This window comes from Myxocyprinus asiaticus, chromosome 8, assembly GCF_019703515.2.
Source record: "Myxocyprinus asiaticus isolate MX2 ecotype Aquarium Trade chromosome 8, UBuf_Myxa_2, whole genome shotgun sequence".
NCBI lineage: Eukaryota > Metazoa > Chordata > Actinopteri > Cypriniformes > Catostomidae > Myxocyprinus > Myxocyprinus asiaticus.
In genome coordinates this window covers 44,174,874-44,201,796 of record NC_059351.1, presented here as the reverse complement: position 1 = coordinate 44,201,796, position 26,923 = coordinate 44,174,874, and the positions used below count along the sequence as shown (strand labels likewise).

The 26,923-nt window shown below is 38.6% G+C and overlaps 1 protein-coding gene across 1 annotated transcript; it reads left to right on the top strand.

Moving 5' to 3' along the window:
- Positions 1-1,525: 1,525 nt before the first annotated feature.
- LOC127444887 (neuronal-specific septin-3-like) lies at positions 1,526-22,204 on the top strand. The gene is made up of 10 exons (XM_051704506.1): positions 1,526-1,736; positions 2,334-2,573; positions 2,682-2,810; positions 4,882-4,963; positions 12,300-12,437; positions 13,388-13,505; positions 13,628-13,723; positions 14,091-14,187; positions 18,302-18,353; positions 18,575-22,204. The coding sequence occupies exons 2-10, from the start codon at positions 2,336-2,338 to the stop codon at positions 18,708-18,710; spliced, it is 1,086 nt and encodes a 361-aa protein (XP_051560466.1). The 5' UTR covers positions 1,526-1,736; positions 2,334-2,335; the 3' UTR covers positions 18,711-22,204.
- The last annotated feature ends 4,719 nt before the right edge of the window (positions 22,205-26,923 follow it).

Sequence of the window (26,923 nt, the reverse complement as noted above, 5' to 3'; positions counted from 1 at the left end):
TCACGGTAGCAGAAAAAGTGTGCTACTAATTGTTCAATGAAATTTGTTGGAGAAGAGAAACATGGTGCAGCTGTTCAGCCAGTCCCCCGTCCTGCTCTGTACACCCTCTGCGAAAAGTGAAAACATATACAGCAGTGCACAAACAAACTCTGAAATAAAGATAGTTCCATGGCTGAATGGACACTCCAATGTCCATTCAATGTAGATCAACAACAGCCTCTATGTAGCACAGACAGTATCAAGAATGTGGTATCTAAGCACTCAATTCAAAAGGATGATACAACAGATTGTGGAAGATTTGGAGAAATAAAATCCCTGCAGTTAGGAGAGCAAGAAGACCCCCACTATTACAGCCATCTGTAGTCGCAGAGATGAGAAGTGACTTGAGATAGAATCACGTCCTGGAGAATGCCTGACTACAGGTGAGTACAAAGACAAATTACTGGCCTGTATATAGAGCTGTCTAATATCACAACACATCCCAAATATTTGGCATTATTTGGAATGTATGATATTGCAGACTGATCTCACAGTGAATGACTTCTAAGTACAGAATAGCTAAGTACTGTATATACTGTACACTTTACTCAGAGTAGTGCTCAGGTTCTCTATGTAAATGTGCTAGATGGACGTCTTTGACCGTTGCGCCTACATTTTGCTGTTTTTCAGGAGGCCCATGATTTTTAGACGCTGTCAAGTTAAAAATAAATTATTTTAAAAAACGTTTGAAATACACTTGCATTATGTTCTACTCGTTGTGCTGCACGTCAAGGTTTTTTTGTTTGTTTTTTGTGTTTTGTTTTTTTTTGCACAAAAAAAGCTTTTGGTTTGAACGGCCCCTAAGGCCATCCCTCACAGCCTCGTTTTCATTCCTGTCAAAAAATATTGCGCTAATATAAGATTAGTAACTGTAACTAAGTACACTACATTAAAGGAATATTCCGGGATCAATACAAAACAAGCTCGTTTTGTTAGACTCGTATGTTTATATCTTGTGGCTATGCTTTTGAAAAGGTGTTTATTGTGATGTTTATGAACTGGCCCCATTCACTTTCATTGTCAGTGCCGTACTGTAACCACGTTTTTTTTTATTATTATTATTGTGGAAAGTCGAAAGGGATGAGTCTATATATATATATATATATATATATATATATATATATATATATATATATATATATATATATATATATATATATATTTTTTTTTTTTTTTTTTAAATCAACATATTGCCACAAATGCTGTAAATTGAGCTTAACTTGTATTAAACTTGGAGGCCTACCCTAATTATTGTGTTTGAGACAAGAAGGCCAAATATAAAAATCTCTGGATTAAGAAAGCAAGGTTTGTTTACTAAAAATTCTAAATGTTTAGTGATAAGATATAGCCTGCTGAAAAACAACATGAACCTGCGCCCAGAAACGCACTGAGCATGCGCGCTGCATCACACAGCCTCCCCGTTAGTTTCCTTGGAAACGGGAGAAGGGTGGAGGAGGGAATGAAGGGAAGCGAGCAGTGAGTAGAAAGGCGAGAGACAAAGTGAAAGAAAGAGAGGAAGAGGAGAGAGGTACCTGGGCACATGATCATTCCCCAACGTCTGTGCTACTACAGCCTTGTAGCCTATGCTACTTATTTTTAGATTAGTGGATAGATTGTAAGACAGCGAAATTTAAACGGCGCGAAGCAGAAAAAGGAAAAACAAAAATACCCTGTGATCGATACAAAAACCGGCATCGGTAAGTACAAACGGTGTTTGTTTTTGGTCTCGTATGCATTCTTAAATGGGACAATTGGAAGAGTATACAGGCTATGTGTGCATGCACTTCACTGATGCTAATGCTTGGTTTCTCTCCGATTAAAATGTTAAATCACAATATTATAGTACATTTAAAAGAGCACGTAGTTACCTGTGAAGAAAATCCATTGAGTCTGGCCATGTGTTGGTGTTTAAAAGCGTCTTGATGCGTGGGAAAAGTCAACCCCTGGGTGATTAATCCTGTAAAGAGATTTATTAAGTGGCTTCTGTAGTAATTCATTATTTGTTGCTTATTTGGGTGGCATATGCAATTAATATGGGCTGACAACTCAGTGGAGCATCTAAATTGGGTTAGGCATGGGAAAGAGAAACACTGAAGCACTAAAATGCTTCCAAAAGAACCAAATAATTCTGAGATGTGTAATGATTTTGTTCTTATACTGCAGCTTATACTGTTGTTTGTAAATGGCTACATTATATTCATTCAAAACAGACTAGGCCTACTGGGCATTCAGGGCACACTGCATCTTGTTAAATCTATTGAAGGGTTACGTTTATCATGCACTCCTTCATTTAGACATGTCAGAAATTGTCCCCCCTGAAGTGAGACCTAAACCGGCCGTCCCAGCCAAACCCTCTCATGTGGCACCGCCTTCCAGCGTCCCCTTTGTGCGTTCACCCCAGGAAACAGGGGGAGGTGGGCAAGGGTCAGGTCGAGGATCTGCATTGCTTGGATACATTGGGATAGACACCATCATTGAGCAGATGCGGAAGAAGACCATGAAGACCGGCTTTGATTTCAACATCATGGTAGTTGGTGGGTGGAGAAGAAATGCAGTTTGTTTCTGTTCTCATAGTTCATTCCTATTCACCTCTTCAGTTTCACAACCTCACCATTTCTTTGTTGTTTTACTCAATCTCTCAGGTCAAAGTGGTCTGGGGAAATCCACCTTAGTGAATACTCTGTTTAAGTCACAGGTGAGCAGGAGAAGCACAGGCTGGAGTCGTGATGAGAAGATTACAAAGACTGTAGAGATTAAATCTGTTTCTCATGGTAAGAGGACAGGCTTCTAATGACTTTTAAACAATAAATAGTTATCATTTACTCACCCTCATGTCATTCCAAACCCATATGATTTTCTTTCTTCCAGGGAACACAAAAGGAGAATCTCTGAGCTGCACTTTTCCACACAATGCAGAATTACACATGAAATTTAAGAGCTGCAGTGCAGGGAATTTTTTCAGTGAATGTTAACTTATATTTCAGTTAACTTTAAATATTATATTTAACATTATATTTAAATTTCAGTCTGAATTTTAAACAGTGGCTTCAGAAAACTTACTGTATATAGGGCTATAGTGCACATGTCATATGGAGTACTTTTATGATGCTCTTTTTTTGTGGCATTTCTGGAGATCAGCAGCTGTCCACAGCTCTGAGATTCTGTTAAACTTCTCATTTTGTAGTCTACGGAAGAAAGATAATCATATGTATTTGTGGTAACACTTTATTTTATGGGTCCACAATAAAGTACTAGTTAAGCATGAAAGACAGTCATTAATACATAACTGAATGTACAGTAAGGCTATCTTAGCCGTAATTTACTACTTATTAAATGTCCAATTTTTGTGTAGACAGAATTGTAATAAATGCTGAAATTGAGCATTAATTACTTTACTTTCTATACAAAATAAAGACATTTAATAAATTGTAAATTCTGACTAAGATAGCCTTACTCTACATGAATTTAATTATTAATAACTACCTAATTCATGCTTAAGTAGTGCATTATTGTGGACCCTTAAAATAAAGTGTTACCATATTTTTAATGACATGAAGGTGAGCAAATGATGTCAGACTTTTCATTTTTTGGATGAACCTTTGCTTTCACAGTGTCTCAGTTTGTATAGCATTCAAAACAGAGCAAATGGGCCAAACATCACAAGCTCTTGGTTCCCATTTCTCATATTGCATCCCTTCCTTTGTCAAGGAAAGAATGTTACCACTGGTTGATATAGGGTTGTTTTAAAATGTCAAACCTTTCACTTGACAGAAATAGATTTCATAGACTAATTAAGAATGACTTAGCCTGTGTCTGGTCACGTAATCAGTACACCACTCCTTGTCACGGGGCATACTGTCAGCCTTTTTAGAATGTTTGTTTTGTTTACAACCAATGAGTTTCAGTTTGATAAGGTCCTGATGTTGTTTTTGTTCCTATGCAGTTAATAACATATCTATAGGTGCTTGTGCGTAAGAGAGGACCCAATTCAGTGTCTAGACTGGCATGTGTTGTGCCCAGGGCAAGTTAGGAGGCTGGGTGTGGAATACCCTGATGGTGAATTATACCCAGAGAACAGTAAGAGGTAAGAGAACAGCTGGAAAGCTAAATGGTATCCAAAGTACCAAAATGGTTTTCAGAAAAAGGCACTACTAGGATAGATATTTCATCAAAGGGATATGTGTTGACTGTGTGTAGACCCTTGTGTAATATTGTTGTGACAGTGTTACAGTTACAGGCATTGACTGGATGTCTTTACAAGTCAGCTGGAAAAGTATCTTAAATCGTAATAATAGTGTGCCTGTGCAAAAAATGCAGGCATCATTTACTCATTTAATTTGCTATTATTTGCAAATATTACCCTCTATCATAGCTTGCAAATCTCCAACTTGTATTCCGACTTGTTGCCTCAAGATGCATTGTGCCAGGTTTAAGATTGCAGCATAGACAATTTTATGATGATTTTTCTGACCATCCATATTTTGTTCTATGGAAAAGGACAAAATACGCTTAATAATTTTAGCTTTTATGTTTCGTGGAAGAAAGAAACTCATAGGGCTTTGGAATGACATGAGGATGAGGAAATGATAACAGAATTTACATTTTATAAGATTATATTTCCGAAAGGGTTTTTTTTTTTTTTTTTTTTGGTAAAATGTTTCTCAGAATTGGCAGAATTGAAGAAATAGATCTATATTATAAGTGTGTGCTAGCACTTTTTCCTGGTATCATCATGTGACACTGAATCTTTGTATCCTGTGATTCTGTTTTTATACATGTATAGAATCTAAATCACTGCAATCTAACATAATGTATTTGTAACTGATTAATTTTTTTTTTCAGTGATTGAGGAAGGAGGTGTGAAGATGAAGTTAACCGTTGTTGACACACCAGGCTTTGGGGACCAAATTAATAACGATTATTGGTGAGTAATATGTGATTTATCTATTTAATCAGAATTATGTGATTTCACAGACACATGATGGAGGGTGCCATTACCTTTCAACAAATTATCCAAAATGCCACTGCATCCTTCTGGGAACACAAATCCCACATTAAACAGGAAACTGAACTGTTGAAGGAAACTATGTCAGCTGTATTATTCATTTCAGCTGTTACTTAGGGAACGTTTACATGACAACGGTGTACTAAAAACGGAAGTTTTTCCTTTGCGTTTTTGAAAAGTTTCGCGTACAGACGACAATGTTGTCAAAACAATCCCGTTCACAAAAAACGACTAAAAACGCTGTATTATGCATGCCAGGCCAGTAGTTGGCGATGTCACTTTGTAAAGAAACACTACGCGCCTGCGTACATGAGCATTCTTCCACAGAGCAGCGAATACAAACAATGAAGTTGGCAAAAGCATCGAGCAATTTTGTCTGGATGGACGATGTGGTTGCTTTATTAATACAATTACTTTGCTGGAGAAGCGTCAATAAACTCAAAATCTTGAGCAGCACAAACACAGTCCTGTAGTCCGCCATTGTAATTTTGAATGTCTCGCGCATTGTTTTGAAGTACTCGCACGCATGCCTATAGACTGAACCCTGAAGATTATTCAATAAACTCTGCTCATTTTTACCATCACTTCATCTCCTGCCTTCTTCTGTATTCCACCTGCTGACTCTTGGGCTGTTAGGAGAGTAAGTTAATATAACAAGCTGTTGATGTTAACTGGTTTTGGATATCAGACAGAACTCTGATATATGGATATCTTCTGACGGAGAGAGAGATCTTGTGTAAACTGGATCTAACAAGCCTCATGTTTTCATATTCTAAGCATACCATTAAATTCTGTACATGGCATCACATCTCTGTCTATAGGCTATATACAGTTGTGCTTAAAAGTTTGCATACCCTTGGTGAGTTGGTAATATATGTCTAGTTTTAAAGAAAACATGAGTGAGCAGGCAAAACACATTTCTTTTATTTCTTATGGGATTTATATTCAACTGTAGGTTATAACAGAATGGCACAATCATAAAACAAAACATGGCAACAAAGAAAAAAAATGAAATGACCCCTGTTCAAAAGTCTGCATACCCTTAGTTCTTAATACTGTGTATTGCCCCGTTTAGCATCAGTGACAGTGTGCAGTTTTTTGTAATAGTTGTCTATGAGGCCCCAAATTCTTGCAGGTGGTATAGCTGCCCATTCGTCTTGGCAAAATGCCTCCAGGTCATGCAAAATCTTTGGTTGTCTTGCATGAACCACACGTTTGAGATCTCCCCAGAGTGGCTCGATGATATTATGGTCAGGAGACTGTGATGGCCACTCCAGAACCTTCACCTTTTTCTGCTGTAACCACTGGAGGGTCAACTTGGCCTTGTGCTTAGGGTCATTGTCATGCTGGAAAATCCAAGAGCGTCCCATGTGCAGCTTTCGTGCAGAAGAATACAAATTGTCTGCCAGTATTTTCTGATAACATGCTGCATTCATCTTGCCATCAATTTTCACAAGATTCCCCGTGCCTTTAGAGCTCACACACCCCCAAAACATAATTGAGCCACCACCATGCTTCACAGTGGGGATGGTATTCTTTTCACTATAGGCCTTGTTGACACCTCTCCAAACATAGCGCTTATGGTTATGACCATAAAGCTCTATTTTGGTCTTGTCACTCCAAATTACAGTGTGCCAGAAGCTGTGAGGCGTGTCAAGGCGTTGTCGGGTATATTGTAACCGGGCTTTTTTGTGGCATTGGCGCAGTAAAGGCTTCTTCCTGGCAACTCGACCATGCAGCTAATTTTTGTTCAAGTATCGTCATATTGTGCTCCTTGCAGCAACCACTCCATCTTTTTCCAGAGCAGCCTGTATTTCTCCTGAGGTTACCTGTGGGTTTTTCCTTTGTATCCCAAACAATTCTTCTGGCAGTTGTGGCTGAAATCTTTCTTGGTCTACCTGACCTTGGCTTGGTATCAAGAGATCCCCGAATTTTCCATTTCTTAATAACTGATTGAACAGTACTGACTGGCATTTTCAAGGCTTTTGCTATCTTTTTATATCCTTTTGCATCTTTATAAAGTTCCATTACCTTGTTACGCAGGTCTTTTGACAGTTCTTTTCTGCTCCCCATGGCTCAGTATCTAGCCTGCTCAGTGCATCCACGTGAGAGCTTACAAACTCATTGACTATTTATACACAGACACTAATTGCAATTTAAAAAGCCACAGGTGTGGTAAATTAACCTTTAATTGCCATTTAAACCTGTGTGTCATCTTGTGTGTCTGTAACAAGGCCAAACATTCAAGGGTATGTAAACTTTTGATCAGGGCCATTTGGGTGATTTCTGTTATCATTATGATTTAAAAAGGAGCCAAACAACTATGTGATAATAAATGGCTTCATATGATCACTATCCTTAAAATCAATATTTCATATTTTCAAAATCAATGCCAAAATTTCACAATTTCTGCCAGGGTATGCAAACTTTTGAGCACAACTGCACATAAGCGGTGGGTGAATGAATTGCAGGGTAAAGGTACATCAAATAAAATTAAGTAAATAAATAAAAAACATTTAAAATACATGTACATTTTCCCATTTGAATCCATACATAGTTCTGCCTACTGTACAATGTTCACACTCCATACAAAACACTCCAAATGAATAAATTGTTGATTATTGTTATTTGCATGGACACCAGTATTCATATTGATAATTATACATCTCAAATTGATGCCTATCAATCCATCATTCTTTATATAACAAGTAATACACGTGCGCATGACGTCATCGTTTCACAAATTCGTGTTTTTGTATGTTTACATTATCTTGGGCCACTGCGGTGTGGGAACGGCAGGACTCAATGTGCTCCAATGTACCTGCCTTCATTCAAGAATTAAAAAGAGTGTTCGATCATCCTCTCCAAGGTTGAGAAGCCTCTATCCATCTTTTTAATCTGCACCAAGGAAGTCACACTGTGGCCGAATATGCCATTGAGCTCCAGACTTTGGCCATAGAGAGTGGGTGGAATGATGAAGCTTTGTCTACAGCTTTCTACCAGCGACTGTCGAGTCAGTTAAAAGAGGAGTTGGCTGTTAGAGATCCAATCAAGGATACAGGAAAACGTATAAGTAGCCATCCACCTTAAATCACTTGAGAAAGAGGAAGAAGGAACGACAGGGTGAACAATCTCAGACCTGGTGCCTCCCAAGAACCATTCTGTGGAACCAGATCCCAACCTCTGTAGTCTCTGTGCCAACAATCCAAGATGAACCCATGCAGCTTGGGAGGGCCCGGCTATCCAGCAGTGAACGTGAACGGCGCATGAGGGAAAAATGCTGTCTTTACTGTGGTAAACCAGGTCATTTCCGTGCATCTTGTTCCGAGTTGTTGGGGGAAGCCAAGGCTCGTCCAAGGAAGGGAGACTTTTGACGAGCTCTACGGTTCCTCCCAGAACTGTGCTTCCTGGTGTCCTGCTAAAAGTATCTATTCTATGGTGATCAAAAGTATACCCTTTCGGCCTTTGTGGATTCCAGGGCAGCAGGAAATTTCTTGGATATTCATCTGGCAAAGCAACTAAAGATACCACTTATTAACATGAACTCTACTTTGAAAGTTACTGCATTAGACGAAGGCCACTGAGTCCAGGAAAGATTCACCATGTAACAGTTCCTCTTCATATGCGCATTGGTGAACACCTAGAGAGGCTCTCCTCCCACCTCGTCCACTCCTCAGAATTTCAACTTATTCTTGGGTTTCCTTGGTTAACACAACACAATCCCCAATTTGACTGGCCTCATGGATCCCTGAGAGGATGGGACAAGAATTGCATTATAACCTGTTTGCAGACCTACCGTTTTACTGCCCCTCTCGAGTCTTCAGTGACCTCTTCCAAGCCCCGTTTTTCTCAAGTTACCAACGAGCCCTCTCAGGTCTTTTGCCCCTCCTGAGACAATTTCACCTCTCGTGTCTCCAACACCCATTCTAAAGCACTCAGAGTCTCCTGAATCCCAAGTAATTCCTCCTTGTTCCCTTACTATTTCTTTTTTCCTTCTTTTTTGATTTTCTCCCTTTCTCCATTTCTTGGAATGCCCAATGTGCTCTAAGTCCTCGTGGTGGCATAGTGACTCATCTCAATCTGTGTGGCGGAGGACGAATCTCAGTTGCCTCTATGTCTGAGACCGTCAATCCGCGCATTTTATCACATGGCTTGTTGAGTGCGTTACATAGTGCGGAGGCATTGCGCGTGTGGAGGCTTCACGCTATTCTTTGCGGCATCCATGCACAATTCACCACACGCCCCACCGAGAGCGAGAACCACATTATAGTGACCATGAGGAGGTTACCCCATGTGACTCTACCCTCCCTAGCAACCGGGCCAATTTGGTTGCTTAGGAGACCAGGCTGGAGTCACTCAGCTTGCCCTGGATTCGAACTCGTGACTCCAGGAGTGGTAGTCAGTGTCTTTACTCGCTGAGCTACCCAGGCCCCCCTCCCTTACTATTTCTGAACCGAGTCCCAGTTGTGTATCATGATCTGTTGGAGGTATTCAGTAAAAGAAAGGCTTCCATGCTTCCCCCCATCGAGCATATGACTGTGTAGTAGACCTTTTACCGGGTACATACCCTCCAAGAGGAAGACTCTTCTCCCTTTCAGCACCAGAAAGGAATGCCATTGAGGATTATTTCAAAGATGCTCTCGCCACTGGTTTCATCCGTCACTCTACATCTCCTGCTGGTGCAAGTTTCTTTGTTGGCAAGAGAGATGGGAGTCTAAGGCCATGTATTGACTACAGGGGTTTAAAAAAATCACCATCAAGAACCACTACCCTCTACCTCTAATGACAACTGCTCTAGAGCTTCTTCAGGGTGCCACCATCTTTACCAAGTTGGATATTCGTAGTACCTATAATCTGGTCCGTATTCAACAGGGAGATGAATGGAAGACTGCCTTCATAACATCGACAGGCCACTATGAGTATGTGGTGATGCCATTTGGATTGGTTAACGCCACTGCAGTCTTCCGGTCTTTCATTAATGATGTGCTCAGGGAGATGCTCAACAGATTCACATATGTATACCTCGATGACAACCTCATCTTCTCTAAAAACCTCCAAGAACACATTCAATATGTCTGCCAGATCCTCCAACAGCTCCTGAGCAACAATCTTCTCATCAAACTTGAAAAAAGTGAATTTCACATTTCCACTGTTTCCTTCTTGGGGTTCATCATTTCTAGTGGTCAGGTCCAGATGGACCCAAAGAAAGTTCAAAATGTCAGAGAATGGCCCCAACCAATATCAGTCAAACAAGTTCAGCGTTTCCTTGGATTTGTCAATTTTTCTAGGAAGTTCGTCAGGATTTTCAGTACTATTGCTACCCCACTCAGTGCTCTGACCAAGGGTAATCCCAAACACCTTCAGTGGACAACTGAGGCAAACAAGGCTTTTGTAGATCTCAAATGTCGATTTATTTCTGCCCCAATATTGACTCTACCTGATCCTGAGCATCCTTTTATTGTGGAAGTTGATGCTTCTGATGTAGGAGTGGGCGCTATATTGTCACAGCGATCGATTACAGATAACAAACTTCACCCTTATGCTTTCTTCTCTCAATGCCTCTCTTCTGCAGAACAAAACTATGATATTGGAGATCGAGACTGTAATTTTGTTCCTCTACCCAAAATCCCATTTGCCTGAGAGACAGCTCAGTTAGTTTTAAAACATGTATGCAGGTTACTTGGTCTTCCCACAGACATTGTCTTGGATCGTGGTTCACAGTTTACTTCCAGGTTTTGGAAAGCCTTCTGCAGGTTGATCGGGACATCTACCAGCCTGTCATCTGGTTTCCACCCACAATCTAACGGGCAGACAGAAAGAGTGAACCAGGAGATGGAGAGAGTTCTGAGGTGCCAGGCTTTGTCCAACCCACCCACTTGGAGTAGTCAGCTTATCTGGGCAGAATATGCTCGGAACACCCAGACCTCCATAGGTATGTCCCCATACGAATGTCAGTATGGTTATCAACCACCTCAGTTCCCGGAAAAAGACTGGCGGTTGGAGTACCATCAGTAGAACTGTTGGTCCAGCAATGCAGATGAACATGGCGGAGGGCCCGAGCAGCTCTCCAAAGAGCCCAACTTCAAAAACAGCATCAGGCTAACCGCCAACGCAGGCTGGGACCATCTCTGTGTACTGGGGAATGGGTATGGCTGTTAATGAAGGACATTCTGCTTAAGGTGGAATCCAGAAAACTGGCCCCTCGATTCATTGGCCCCTTTAAGGTTCTTCAAAGAATTAACCTTGTCAGCTATAAGCTTCATTTACCACGGTCACTGAGGATTCATCCCACCTTTCACATTTCATGACTGAAGCCCTTGCTATGTAATCCCGTCTCCCACTGTTCAACCTCCTCCAGCTCCTTGGATCATTCAGGAGCAACCAGCATACAGCATTTGACGCATCTTAAATTCTCGGCAGGTGCAAGGAAGACTACAATATTTGGTGGACTGGGAGGACTATGGACCTGAAGAGCGGTCCTGGGTGACAGCATGGGACATTCTAGACCCTAAATTGATAAGAGAATGTAATGCTAGAGACTCTGAGGGAACGTTAGGGGCCATTCCTAGAAGGAGGGGTCCTGTAAGAAGAACCAGGTGCAATATGACTGGCCACTAGATGGCATTCTTTTCCCTTTGGTTTTCCTTTTATGATCAGAAGTTCCTGTTTTCATTAGATTGCCAATCATCATGCACACCTGTGTTTAATTTTGAGCTTGTTTTTCTCTCTGTTTAAGTTATCTTGGTTTTGTGTTTCATTGCTCAGTCTTGAGTTTGCATTCATTGTGCTATACTTGTGCTTATGTAAAGTTTATCTTTTCTCTTCATTAAAAGACATTTGAGTTATCTATCTCTGTTATTTACCTGCCTGCGTTTGGGTCCAACTTTTCCAGGACTGTGAGTTAGCTCAATGGTTAAAGAAACAACCCAAGAATCTTTAAACCTCGGTTCAAGACCAGTGCCTCAACTAATCCAAGTTACAGAAGGTCAATGTTTTTACCTTCAAATTTGCCGGTAAATTAATCGCCATAGACACTGTTACAGTAATCAGACCATTTGTTGAGATGCCAAATGTGAGTCTGGCTTGGCAACTCTGTAAAGGCACACAGTGTTTTTCAGTGTCACTTAATTGCTTTATAGAAAAAAACATTCCATATGGGTTGTTGTTGTTTTTATTTGCTGTATCAACATTTGAATTTATTTCTGCAGTTATTTTTGGCATTTACTTAAATAACCACGTTGCTTTGTTTTCCTAGTTGGGAGCCCATCTCCAAATACATCAATGAACAGTATGAGAAGTTTTTGAAGGAAGAAGTGAACATTGCTCGCAAAAAACGTATCCCAGATACCAGAGTGCACTGCTGCCTGTACTTCATTTTGCCAACCGGACACTCGTGAGTTCTGACTATGTACTTCACCTATTGACACATACTTCAGCTGATTTACCTTGTAAAATAGCTCACAAAGTGTATGGAACTACAGTTTACCTAATTAGTGCAAAGCCTTTGGAAGAATTATGGTCAGTGAGGAATCCAGGATGAAGAAGAACCTTGAGATATAGGGATAATCCAGTGTTCATGGTGTTACATGCTGTAAACAATTGGGCTAAATGTGCTGCAACTGTCTCTTAGCTGTAATTGACTAAACTGTCCTCTACAGAGGACAGCAATAAGACCTCTGGATTTCACTGCTTAATTAGGCAGGGTATTCATACCACAACATTGATGTGTTAATTAGCACAAGCTGTTGTGTTCATTTGAGGCAGTGTAATGGTAGCCAGCTGGTATGTGCTGTGCAGTGTGTGTGTGTGTGTGTGTAAACCTCCCCTGGCCTCAAGAGGTGCACTAGCGATTGACGCTAGAGGCTGTAGCCTTTAGCATCCTTTTTAGTGTGTCCTCCTCCAATTCCGGAGACCCTGGTTCGAATCCTGCTCGGAGGGATCGATTACAGTGGTGCCGTGATCCGGATGGGAGTGAGGTTTAGGGGTGAGTGTAACGTTAGCCAGCTGGTATGTGCTGTGCAGTGTGTGTAAACCTCACTCCCCTGGCCTCGATAGGTGCACTAGCAACTGATGCTAGAGGCTGTAGCCTTTAGCGTCCTTGTTAGCGTGCCTGCCTCCCATGCAGGAGACAGCATTTTGAATCTCGTTCGGAGCAGGTCGAGCAGGATCGGTTACAGCAGCATGCATGAGTGCATCTCATTCAGCCAGTTACACTGATGTGCTGGACTGCTTGACTCAACTGTTATAGTCAAATATGGCATATGTGAATCTCAGGCAGGCCACTGTCCCTGTAATAATATCTGCTCCTGTCAGCCGATCCCTTTCCACTTTATTTCTCCTTAGGCTTCGCCAGTTGGATATTGAGTTCATGAAACATCTGAGTCGTGTGGTTAACATCATTCCTGTCATCGCCAAATCTGACACGCTCACTCCTGATGAGAAAACTGAATTCAAACAGAGGGTGAGAAAGAATGACGAAATAAACAAACAGATTAACAGACCTGTTCTTACAAAATTATGAACTGATTGTGTGTTTATGCCATATATCATACAGTTACTGCATTTCTCCATCATTCCTTGTAGGTGAGGAAGGAGCTGGAGGTTTATGGAATCGAGTGTTATCCACAGAAAGAATTTGATGAAGACATGGAGGATAAGAGTGATAATGATAAGATCAGGGTAAGAGCACTGCATTTTGTCAGTCTTATGTAAAAGTAAGTATTCATTTATATGCCAATGAGTTACAGTTTACACTTATAGTCATTTCAGCCATACACATTTATGGTAGACTGAAAAGTCTTTCATCGAATTCTGCATTTAAACTTTTAAACAGCAATTTTAAAAGTTGAACTGTTACGGAAAAGTTTCAGTTTAATTTGATCATCAAGTGCTTTTTTTCAGCTGTTTGTTCTCTCATCCTCACTTCTCTCCCAGTCTTACCTCTTCTCACTGGCCAAGTCTTGCATGTTGTTCTTTCTCTTTCTGTCTCTATACTGGCCCATGTGTTTTCACATTATGTTTGTCCCATTAAATTTGTGTATTACAGGAGTCAATGCCCTTTGCTGTGGTAGGAAGTGATAAAGAGTACCAGGTCAATGGCAAACGAGTTTTGGGGAGGAAGACAGCCTGGGGAGTGGTGGAGGGTGAGTGAGCTGAACGATTTGTGTCTGAATTTAGACATGCTCCACATAGACCTTGTATTCTGTAAGGTGATCTAGCTTTCTATGTGGACACCACAGGTGTCTACTAAATAGCCAACATTAAAACTCTACATTAAATCTCTTCACCTATGTTCTTCCTTTAAATTCAACTGATTTGAAACAGAATTAAGGTCCTGGGGCATCATGCATTAAACTAAATAGTTTCCATAACAGTTCTGAATACACTTTTGCTTATTAGCTTGCAGTAAACTTTTGAACTCCTAACTGAGTTGTCCAGACTGCAAATTATAACAATCTAACACACTTTTCTGTGGTGTGTGTTGTGGAAAATTTTGGAGTTTATGAATGTTTGATAGTCAGTATAGGGAAAGCATAAGGTTTCTTTTTCCACTGTGGTACGTAACAGATCCGTCTTTTGGCGATGCCATGAGAGGTAAACATTGGAGCGAGTGCAGCGCGCTATGGAGGATGGTCACACATTCCAGTTTTTAGGACTGCTTTTTCCCCTGGTTTTACTCAGCTAACAAACAGCAAAGACACAGACCATGTCGCAAAAAGGAAAGTACAGAGAAAAAGGCGAGAGGTTTACCATCATTTGCTGAGGGCTTGTGTTTGCCAACCGACACAAACATGCAGAAAGGTAAAAGTTCCCAGACTAGCAAAAAAGGATATTTATTGACAAAATATTATATAAGTACTATATGAAAATAGTATATGAGAATATATTGATGTATTTTGAGTTTAAATGAGCTAGTAATCTATTTCCCTGACGAAAAAGGCGTATTGAAAAGTCTACAGTGCTAGTTAAACCATCATAATAAAATAGTGAAGATATACTAAGCGAGTTGCCACAGACATTCTACCAGCATGGTTGAGAACTTTTGAGTACGGTTAGCTAACCGTGCTGAGAATTCCAGGCCGAGAACGGTTTATAATCGTTCCGTGCTAGACTGTACTCCAGTGGAAATGATAATGTAACCGTTCCGTACTGTGCTCAGAACCGTTTGGCCTGATGGTGGAAAAGCGGCTAAAATTTCTCATGCCCCCTAACTGTTTGTAAATTCTGTAAGAAGCAATTCAAGCTTGAAGCACCACATTCATGTTTTTGCAGTCACAGTCAGCTGGGGGCAGTAAGCGCAGCTCCATCTGAACAGGTAGCGCACAGTTGTGCAGGCAACAAACCACACTTACCAAGAGCAGGCAACATTAAACAAGTAAAGGAGCCTTTCACATAGGATGTGTTCTTGTGCTCAAAGACAGCTGGATGGAGCACAACTCCGAATTCAGGGGTCTCGAGACGTGTTTTTCAAAGTTTCAAACTGCATTTAACATGACCCAGTGTCATAAAAATGAAGCAGTCTAAGTGAGATGCTCAGAAAGAGTCAGTCTGACCGTGTGTACCTAGACCAACAAAAATAGCGAAGACAGATGTAAGAACTAAGAACAGCCTTGTCGACCACAAACAGGAACAGATTGACAAACTCGCTTGTAAAATGGACTGGTGTGGACTGCAGGCCAGTAATAATAATGATAACAATAAATTGACTTCTAAAGCCACTTTTTGTATCTAATCCCTTGTCTGCCACAAAAATTTAGTGTCTAATATATTATGTTTATAATTTTTTATTATTATATATTGAATTATCTTTATTTGGGGGCCTTTCTCAGCAAATATTGATATGTGATTATTTGCAATTAATTTAATGGCCATCTCGTGTTTAATTCAATTAAAAAAATGTAATCTATTTGACAGTCCTTATACACACATACTAATACAAATATTTCTATTTGTGATCTTTTTGAAGGTTTATCGTCACATATTGATTGTTAGACAACAGTGAAAATATTTATTTAACTGATTATTTCAATCATTCATTTGTAAGCAGAGAATATATATATATAAATATATATATAAAATAGCTACAGGTAATGCAGGGGTATCCAGACTTTTCGGTCAGGGGCCAAATGAGGAAAAAAAAATGGTGCCATGGGCCGCATCGCTGTGATAATAAAAAAGAAAAGGCTAGATGCTACTACATTGCCACTACGCATAATCTTAAATTGTACGCTTAATATTATGCAAGTTTTGATCATAATTTGTGCTCTATGGTATGGTTGTGAAGGCCGTACATGTGAATAAAGATTTTACTCCCATAGAACACTTACTGTTTATGGAACAGTGGTGTCTTACTCTTATATGAAATATTATACTCATCACAATAATCAGAATCAGATTACATTTTCCTGTTATGAAGTGATGCAAGGAATTTCTCTTTTTCAGTTGTTGTCTCTGTTCTGTTGTTAAATGCGTTACAAATACAATTTTAATTTGATCAAAATGATTGCGCTTCATTTGATTTTGTAGACGCGCATATGCAAGCTGAGCGCGTGCATCAGGCATAGCTGTGCAAGTGTTTTTTATTTATTTTATTTTTTTTATCATCTTTTTTCCCAATTTAGAATGCCCAATTCCCATTACTTAGTAGGTCCTCATGGTGGCGCAGTTACTCACCTCAATCTCGGTGGTGGAGGACAAGTCTTAGTTGCCTCCGCTTCGGAGACCGTCAATCCACGCATCTTATCATGTGGCTCGTGCATGACACCGGAGACTCCCAGCATGTGGAGGCTCATCCTACCCTCCGCGATCCACACACAAATTACCACGCACCCCTTTGAGAGCGAGAACCACTAATCGCGACCACGTGGAGGTTACCCCATGTGACTCTACCCTCCCTAGCAACCGGGCAAATTTGGTTGCTTAGGAGACCGTGCTGGAGTCACTCAGCACACCCTGGATTTGAACTTGCGACTCCAGGGGTGGTAGTCAGCGTCAATACTTGCTGAGCTACCCAGGCCCCTCTGTGCAAGTGTTTTAAGCGCTCTCTCTCCAACAGTACAGTATGTCCTCACTCAAATGGTGCTGGAAAGCCAGTTAATCATTTTTCTTGTTTTAACGAAACATAAGAATGAACCAGTTAATTACACCATATTTCCCACTACAGTACAGATGTTCTGGGAGAGTATTGTCAGTTTGTGCATCTTTGTGTGGGCTAAAACCGTACCGGTACCTGTACCGTTTCCTAGCCGTGGAGCGACGCTTCTCGTCCGGTGTGCAACTGCCTTTAGATGTGCACATTTAGTGTATTCCACTCTTTAGCAAAGATAGTGTTTTTGTTGTTTGTTTTTTTCTGTGTTTACATCATTCAAAACAACTGTCTAATATTCATATACAAAAATGACAGCATAGCCTAAAAGTAATTACAGGTTTTAATTACATCCTGATGTCATTGCAATGTCATTAGTCAATTTTACTCTTAATTAATCCAGCCCCTTTCTCTCCTTGTTAATGAGATTACCGAACTAAACGAGCAACATGCCTACACAGCCTGCACTCCAATGCTATTGGCTTGCACTTTAGTCAGCCTTGAAAAGCCACCAAAGTGCCTCGCGCTTCTACCAAGTGCGGTGTTGCGAACAGCTGCAGCTGTTTAAAACACTAACGTGCTGATTGCAAAGTCACAGATTTTTAGGGGGCTTAGATGAATTTTAGGGGGGCTGAAGCCCTCCTAAAATGGATCTAGTAACGCCGATGCTGGTGGGCGACACAGAAAGCACTAGCGGAGACGATGTGCTGTGAATAGTGACTGTAGCCTACGTGATGGCGACATCCAGTTTCCAGAATATGAATTAGATATAATTTTTCCATAGCGGGCCAAATTATGTTCTATTTTTAAAATCTTTCACGGGTCGCATCAGAGCAGTCGGAGGGCCGCAGATGGCCCACGGGCCGGACTTTGGACACCTCTGATGTAATGTATTTTAAAAGAAATGTTGGTGTTAATTCCACCCTGTTAGGTCACATTCCATTATTACTTATTTCATAAAGTTTTACCTGATATAGAATACAGAACAATGTTAAAATGTTCAAAAATCTGATCCAAACTACTTTTTTTTTTTTTTTTTTTTTACTTGTAATTAGGCTATAAAGGTGCTGCATACTAAGAATATCTAATTTTACAATAAACCAATACAGTATTTTGTTCAGAATGTGGCAGTGGTACATACTTTCTGACAAGTTATTTTTTTGTCCCTGTAGTTGAAAACCCAAATCACTGCGAATTCTCCTTACTTCGTGATTTCCTGATCAGGTGATGTATAAAACATTATTTGTTATTATATATGTGATCAATACATTTGTATTGCTTTCTGAAAGATTTAGATTACCAGTTTGAATTTAACTTTCACATTCACAATCTTCATAGTCTTTAATAAATGTCTTCTATAATTAAGCTATTATAATAACATTGCATTAACTTTTCTAAAAATGATTAGTGACTAAATTATAACAATATTGTTATCATGTGCTTAGGTCTCACCTCCAGGACCTGAAAGAGGTCACTCATAACATCCACTACGAGACGTACCGTGCCAAGAGGCTCAATGATAATGGAGGTCTGCATCCCATCTCCTCCACTGGTACTGACACACAGGAGAGTAACCTGTGAAGAAAAATGAGCATGAAAACAAGAGATAGCTAGGAAAGATGAAAGAGGAGAAAAAAGATTACAAAGTTTCACTTTATAATTCAGCTTAGCATGCTATGAAGAATTAATTGCTGTGGAGGTTTTGTCATTGTTCTCCTTTTAACCCTTCGTGGAACTCATCTTGTCTTCTCTTTTCACATAACCTTGCTGTCAAGTTAGTTCAATAACTTGAAATTACAAAAAAAGCCCTTCCCAGTTCTTCAGCTCACAATGGTGATTTTAGTGAGTGAGATTGCTTGTGCAGGCCTCATATGAGGGTAAATAGTCCTGTGTACATTTTTTTTTTTAAACAGAAATTGTGTCCACTTCCTCTGTTCTCTTTCTGATTCTGAACCTCTCCCTTTGTCCTCAATGAGCACCTCAATTAGAGCAGTTTAATATAGTTACATTGTTCAGCACATTGGAGGATTGCTCTGCCACTGGAGCTTACTCTATGGGCCTTAATTATTAAAACAATTAGCACACTTTTAGCTCATTTGCCAATGCAAGAAAGCATGGATCTGAATATAAACTCCATGAATTGTCACAGTGCTGTCACACATTTGAACGCCATTTGTCCAGTCTGAACTAACTGTTGTATAGTAAATTTTTACAAGCAAAGTGTTTTAATAGGTGTTGAAAATGTTCATCTCTTTAGACCTGAATAAACTAGAAAACATTCCATGTCTTAGGTCAGTAAGGATCACTACTTTATTTTAAGAATGAGAAATGTCAGAATAATAGTAGAGAGAATAATCTATTTCAGCTTTTATTTCTTTCATCACATTCCCAGTGGGTCAGAAGTTTACATACACTTGTTAGTATTTGGTAGCATTGACTTTAAATTGTTTAACTTGGGTCAAATATTTTGGGTAGCCTTCCACAAGCTTCTCACAATAAGTTTCTGGAATTTTGGCCCATTCCTCCAGACAGAACTGGTGTAACTAAGTCAAGTTTGTAGGCCTCCTTGCTCGCACATGCTTTTTCAGATTCTGCCCACAAATTTTCTATCGGATTGAGGTCAGGGCTTTGTGATGGCCACTCCATTACCTTGACTTTGTTGTCCTTAAGCCATTTTGCCACAACTTTGGAGGTATGCTTGGGGTCATTGTCCATTTGGAAGACCCATTTGCCACTGAGCTTTAACTTCATGGCTGATGTCTTGAGATGTTGCTTCAATATATCCACATAATTTACCTTCATGATGCCATCTATTTTGTTAAGTGCACCAGTCCCTCCTGCAGCAAAGCACCCCCACAACATGATGCTGCCACTCCCATGCTTCACGGTTGGGATGGTGTTCTTCGGCTTGCAAGCCTCACCCTTTTTCCTCCAAACATAACGACGGTCATTATGGCCAAACAGTTCAATTTGTTTCATCAGTCCAGAGGACATTTCTCTAAAAAGTAAGATCTTTGTCCGCATGTGCACTTGTAAACTGTAGTCTGGATTTTTTATGGCAGTTTTGGAGCAGTGGCTTCTTTCTTGCTGAGCAGCCTTTCAGGTTATGTCGATATAAGACTTGTTTTACTGTGGATATAGATACTTGTCTACCTGTTTCCTCCAGCATCTTCACAAGGTCCTTTGCTGTTGTTCTGGGATTGATTTGCACTTTTTGCACAAAACTACATTCATCTCCTAGAGACAGAATGCGTCTCCTTCCAGAGCGGTATGATGGCTGCATGGTCCCATGGTGTTTATACTTGCGTACTATTGTTTGTACAGATGAACGTGGTACCTTTCAGGCATTTGGAAATTGCTCCCAAGGATGAACCAGACTTGTGGAGGTCCACCATTTTTTTTCTGAGGTCTTGGCTAATTTCTTTTGATTTTCCCATGATGTCAAGCAAAGAGGCACTAAGTTTGAAGGTAGGCCTTAAAATACATCCACAGGTACACCTCCAATTTACCTCAATTAGCCTATCAGAAGCTAATTGGCTAATTACCTAAAGGCTTGACATAATTTTCTGGAATTTTCCAAGCTGCTTAAAGGCACAGTTAACTTGGTGTATGTAAACTTCTGATCCACTAGAATTGTGATACAGTCAATTAAAAGGAAACAATCTGTCTGTAAACAATTGTTGGAAAAATTACTTGTGTCATGCACAAAGTAGATGTCTTAAATGACTTGCCAAAACTATAGTTTGCTAATATGAAATCTGTGGAGTGGTTAAAAAAATGAGTTTTAATGACTTCAACCTAAGTGTATGTAAACTTCTGATTTCAACTGTACATCTCTCAAACATTCCAGCTCACCATAGCATTCTTCCACATGATCTCTACACAGACTAATAGTAATCTATGAAGGAAAAAGGTTTTATACAAGTTATGTTTAATGGACACTATTTGTGGTTAATGTTAGTAACCGCATTAAATAATTTTAACTGGTCCCTCTTTTTCTTTTAAATAAATAAATAAATAAAAGCAAAAATCAAGGTTACAGTGGGGCACTTGCAATGGAAGTGAATGGGGCCAATTTTGGCAGAATTGTGAAGCTTATAATTTTTTTAAAACACTTACATTAATTCTTCTACAGTAAAGTTGTTTAATTTAACGTTTTTACGGTCGATTTAAAGTTTACTGCGTTACATCATCATGGCAACAAAGTTGCAAAATTGGATATAACTTTACATAGAAAATGGTAGTAAGTGATTTTATCACACTAAAATCATGTTAACACGCATATTGTTTACGTCTTGTGGCTATAATTATGAAACGGTAAGTATTTTAATGTTTACGGGTTGCCCCTGTTCACTTTCATTGTAACCCAGATTTTTTTATTTTTTAAAGAAAAGGAGGGATGAGTCGAAATTTTTATTTATTTTGTAATCAACATTTGCCACAAATGCTGTCTATTGAGCTTAAAGGTATAGTTCACCCAAAAATGAAAATCTCATTTACTCACCCTTATATCATCCCAGATGTGTATAACATTCATTCTTCTGCAGAACACAAATTAAGGATTTTTAGAAGAATATCTCAGCTCTGTTGGACCATACAAAGCGAGTAAATGGTGACCAGAACTTTGAATTTCCAAAATGCACAAAGGCCAATATTGATCTGTTTCTTACCCACACCTATCATATAGCTTCAAAAGACATGGATTTAACCACTGGAGTCGCATGGATTACCTTTATGTTTCCTTTATGTGCTTTTTGTAGTTTCAAAGCTTTGGTCACCATACACTTGCATTGTATGGAACTACAGAGCTGAGATATTCTGTTTAAAATCTAAGATGGCATGAGGGTGAGTAAATTATGATTTTTGGGTGAACTCTCTCTTTAAATTGTATTGAACCTGGAATTTTCGTTTAAGTCAGAAACCACTACAGATACAAGTTACTGATCTTAAATCAGTTCACATTTCACATTATTAGGAATAATAAAAACATGGATCAAAATAATTATGAAACATTACATTTAAGTTTTATTTATTATATTACCTATGCTTTCGTTTAATAAAAATGTTTGCCATTATTGCCTTTACTGTCTTTTCTGAGATGAAAAACAGTAGTTTTTTTTTTTTTTTTAGTAGAATGTTGTAACATGTTAATATGAAAAACAAAACTGTTAATAATATGCATTTATTTACATTAAAATAGTATGTAATTACATTAAAAAAAAGTTTAACATTTTTAAGGTCTGGCTGTAAATTTTAAGGTCTGGCTGTAAATGAAGGACAAACATGACCTCACACCCTCAAATAACAAATAGGTTTTGATTAGCTTTACTTTGAAAATAAAAACACACAATGTAGTGTTATTGTTTATGAAAACTGAGGAAGAGCATTTAGATATGCTTAAGTCTGTATATTTGACAATATCAACCCACATAAGAAAACAATGGCAAACTAAAACTAAAAAAAAAAAAAAAAATGTAGCCTAAAACTAAAAAAAAAAAAAAAAAAAGCCTTATGTCTGATTTTCCTTTCTTTATTGTCCTCACATTTAACGAAGGGACAATTAGCCTTTTCTTGTCCTGCACACATGAATTTGCATACAGGAACCATATACTTGTGCAGTTAAAAAATAATCAAGAAAATGTGAATGAACTGATTTGATGATGTTCAGGATTGTGAATCCTGACACACACCTGTATACAACTAAACACTGTCAGGATTTGTGCATAGGCAAGTTCAGTGACACTTAACATAATCTTATTATGAGCATTACAGAAAAGAATTGAGAATAAAATGCACATTTCCCCGTGTATTTTCTTTGAAGCTTCGGTTTTCATCATTGATTTATCTTTTGTTAAAAAAGGTTGTGCATGTAAGCTGACATCACTTCTGTAACAGCTTTTAAGTCTGTAGTTTTGACTGCACCCAGCAGCTAAATAGTTTGCATAAATACATTTGATTGATTAAGACTCGATAAAATGCGCTCACCCAAAAGTTGCTGGTTCATGTTTTGGAGAAGAGTGTAACTGAACTATGGCCAGACAAGCTCAAACACGCGCACTCCTCCGGAACTGGACAACAGATCGCTTGACGAGCGCCGATGCTGTTGTTACATGTGTTGAGTGTTGTTAAACTCACCGCTGAGTTTTACGCAGAGACAGCTCGGATGTTTACCGCAGCGATTTGTATCAAAATCATTTGGAAGGTCAGTAAAAGTGATTGGCTGGCCTCATCGCATCACTGACTTACATTTAATAAAGACATTACATCGTACCGGGAGACTCTGATAAGTGGCGGTACGCAAGAAAAACTGCCGGTACTCTGTAGACAAAATTAGAGAAGTGCGATGCGTACCGCCTATGGCAGGCGCTTTAATCATTTAATATTCAGATTTGACTATCCATAATTATGTTTTGACCAGTCAAAACTCAAATTTCAGATATCTGCTGTGCATTTTTGACTAGTAGTAATTCACATTTAAGATTTCTACAATGCATTTCTGACTAGTCATGATTAATATTTAAGATATCTGCAATGCAACTTTTACCAGGCATTAGTTTCTTTAGGATTGCATTGAAAACTATTTTCAGATATCTACAATAGAGTTTTTCCCTAGTAGAAATTGTAATTACAGATATCTACAATTGATTTATTACTAATTATAATTTAAGATATCTCTAAGTTGTTACTAGTAATAAAATCAATTGTAGATATCTGTAATTGAATTATGACTAGTCAGAACTTAAAGATATCTTTAATATGGTTTTGACTAGTCATAATTCAATTACAGAACTCAATATCCTAATAAATGTTTTATATATATATATATATATATATATATATATATATACAGGTGCATCTCAATAAATTAGAATGTTGTGGAAAAGTTAATTTATTTCAGTAATTCAACTCAAATTGTGAAACTCGTGTATTAAATAAATTCAATGCACACAGACTGAAGTGAATTGGTGGGTTTTTGTTAAATGTGAGCCAAAATCATCACAATTAAAAGAACCAAAGACTTAAACTACTTCAGTCTGTGTGCATTGAATTTATTTAATACACAAGTTTCACAGTTTGAGTTGAATTACTGAAATAAATGAACTTTTCCACAACATTCTAATTTATTGAGATGCACCTGTATATATATATATATATATATCTGAAGCTAAGATATGACTAGGCAAAATATAGTTGTAGACATGTTGAATTGGATTTATGACTAGTCAATATTTAATAGGAGATATCTTTAATTTGAATTATTACTAGTAAATTTTCATTTAAAGATATCTATAATGTATTTATGGTTATCTCAGGTTGATTACAGACCAGTAAAATCTTTATTTGGAGATATCAGCAATTATTAATCTGACTGTGAAGAATTTTAAAAGAGATATTTTAAATCAACATTCTTACTAGTGAAAAACCCTTTACAGATATCGAAAATGCTTTTTCAAATTCCCTCTCTGCTATGCCCCGCCTTAAAAACAAAAACAAAAACAAAACAACATTTCGGACATTTTTTGCCGTCCGCCATTTTGTCTGGAAAAGAATTGATCTGTTAATGTTAGTCTTGCATGTTTGGTTTATTTTAAACAGAATTTTGCAAACTTTTTTTGTATTTTTTTTATTTGTATCAATAATAAGGAACAATGATGATGGAGCACTTGTAAAAATGATTTGTATCAGCCATCATTCCCAAATAAACTCAAAATCAGAACCGACCCCTATATTAGCTCAAAGGTCAGTTGCACATTGCATGTCTACAGTGGGCATGTAATTATTAGAAACGAACTTTATTGATCCATGTCTCATCACTCCAACACAGCAATACTTCTCTCAGTGTTGCTGTTACACACTGCCATCAAGTGGGCTATAACGCTATTGGCAAATTATACACAAGCATGTTTAATATACTAATTAAATAAATGTATTTAATTGTTAGTAAAATTAATTAATTAATATAGGCTATGTATTAATTCAGAATACAGAAGTTATAGTAACTAGGAAATTCACAGCCACTTAATAGAAGTTATGATCGATTATTTAAATGGTTGAATTAGGCTTCTCTCTTTTCAACTGACTGTAATTTTTAACTGTGTTTAATGATTTTAATGGATTAAAAAAAAACATGGGTGCCTTGATTCTGAAGCATTAAACCACTACATCATGAATCTATTTGCCCAATTTCACATTTTTATAGATTGCATAATAATAAATTCAAAAGACCCGTTTGTGGTTGTCTGTCTTTATTAATTATTTACACTTAAATTGGTCCGTGCTGCAACATCACAACAGTCACTTTGCTACAGATAGTAAACTGGAGACCTTTTAACATATATAAATGCATCAAGATATTGTTTATTAAACTGTCAAGCATCGACTTAATCTTTCTGTTAGCAGCTAGTTACTTTAACAGCTTGGACATTACTATGGGATTGCAACAGGAAGTAAGAGGTGGTGCGTAATGAAGAATCATTGCAGGTCACAACACAGCAGATCGACTAGGGTAAGGGCAATTTAGATATCTGAAAGTATAATTTTGACTAGTCAAAACTGAATTACAGATATCTCTAATCATCTTTGTGGATGTGTGACGTTAGAAGTGACGAAATCTTTGATGTCATTACAGAAATCTTAAATGGAATTTCGACTAGGCAAAATAGATTAACAGATATCTTTAATGTTCTTTCTTACTTGTCAAATTATAAATGCAGACATCTCAAATTAGCATTCTGACTAGTCAGATTATAATTGTGACTCGTCAAAATGCAATTGTAGATATCTAAAATATAATTACGGATAGTTAGACAAAGCTTTAAAAGCCAAAACGGTTGCGATATACCGCCCCACTTCTAGCACTATGGCAAGCCGTTTTAGCTTTTATTCATTCGCAGGATATTAATTGTTGACATCAACAATTCAATTTTCACTAGTTAAAATTCAAATTACTGATATCAAGAATATAATTTTCACTAGTGGAAATGCCAATAAAAAAAAAAAAATGACATCATCACTTGCAGAAATCACATTCTTGATATCAAAAATGGGATTTCAACTAGTAAAAATGTCTCTGGATACGTATGTAACCTCGGTTCCCTGAGATGTATGGAATGAGACATCGCATCGCTGACGCTTATGGGAATAACTCCTTTTCTCCGATTTCTGAACTCCTATTGGATCACGCCAATTCAGATGCAACTGAATTGAGCCAATGGCATTCATGCCCGCTCAGCCAATGACACTGAGCATGCGGTGCTCAGCTCTCTATATGAGCAGGCGGCATAACGCCATCAGTCAGAATTTATTGACTGAAAGCAGCGGCCGAGCCGCCCGATATTGACGTCCAATAGCACGGCTAGCTACGCGATATCTCGTTCCCTACATATCAGGGAACCGAGGTTACATACATAACCGGAGACGTTCCTTTTCGATTTCAGTCACTTACATTGCGTCGCTGACGCTTATGGGAACGTGTACGATCACGCCACGGTACTGGACAAAGGACACGTAATACATAACACTCGAGCGAATCTCGTTGTAACTACCCCAAGTGTATAGAAAGGGCAGGACATTAAATTGTGTTGTACAGATACAATGCTTAGCTTAAAGGAAGCATAAAGAAATCAGCCTCGCCCAGACATTTCTGAGGGGGCGAGGTAACAAGCACAACCACATCGCTCAGTAGACCACAGGGATGCTTTGCCTTTAAAAGGGCTACAAGCGGACCCAGTAGAGTACAGCCAGGTGCACCGTCCGGTAGTGAAACCGTTAGCTGAGTTCCACTAAGGGAAACA

What these genes read in the sequence shown, in the direction of transcription:
- LOC127444887 (XM_051704506.1), top strand. Translation starts at nt 2,336, where the DNA reads ATGTCAGAAATTGTCCCCCCTGAAGTGAGACCTAAACCGGCCGTCCCA. An exon ending in CAAATTAATAACGATTATTG is followed by an intron (nt 4,964 to 12,299) that starts GTGAGTAATATG and finishes TTGTTTTCCTAG; the next exon opens with TTGGGAGCCCATCTCCAAAT. An exon ending in AGCCTGGGGAGTGGTGGAGG is followed by an intron (nt 14,188 to 18,301) that starts GTGAGTGAGCTG and finishes TTGTCCCTGTAG; the next exon opens with TTGAAAACCCAAATCACTGC.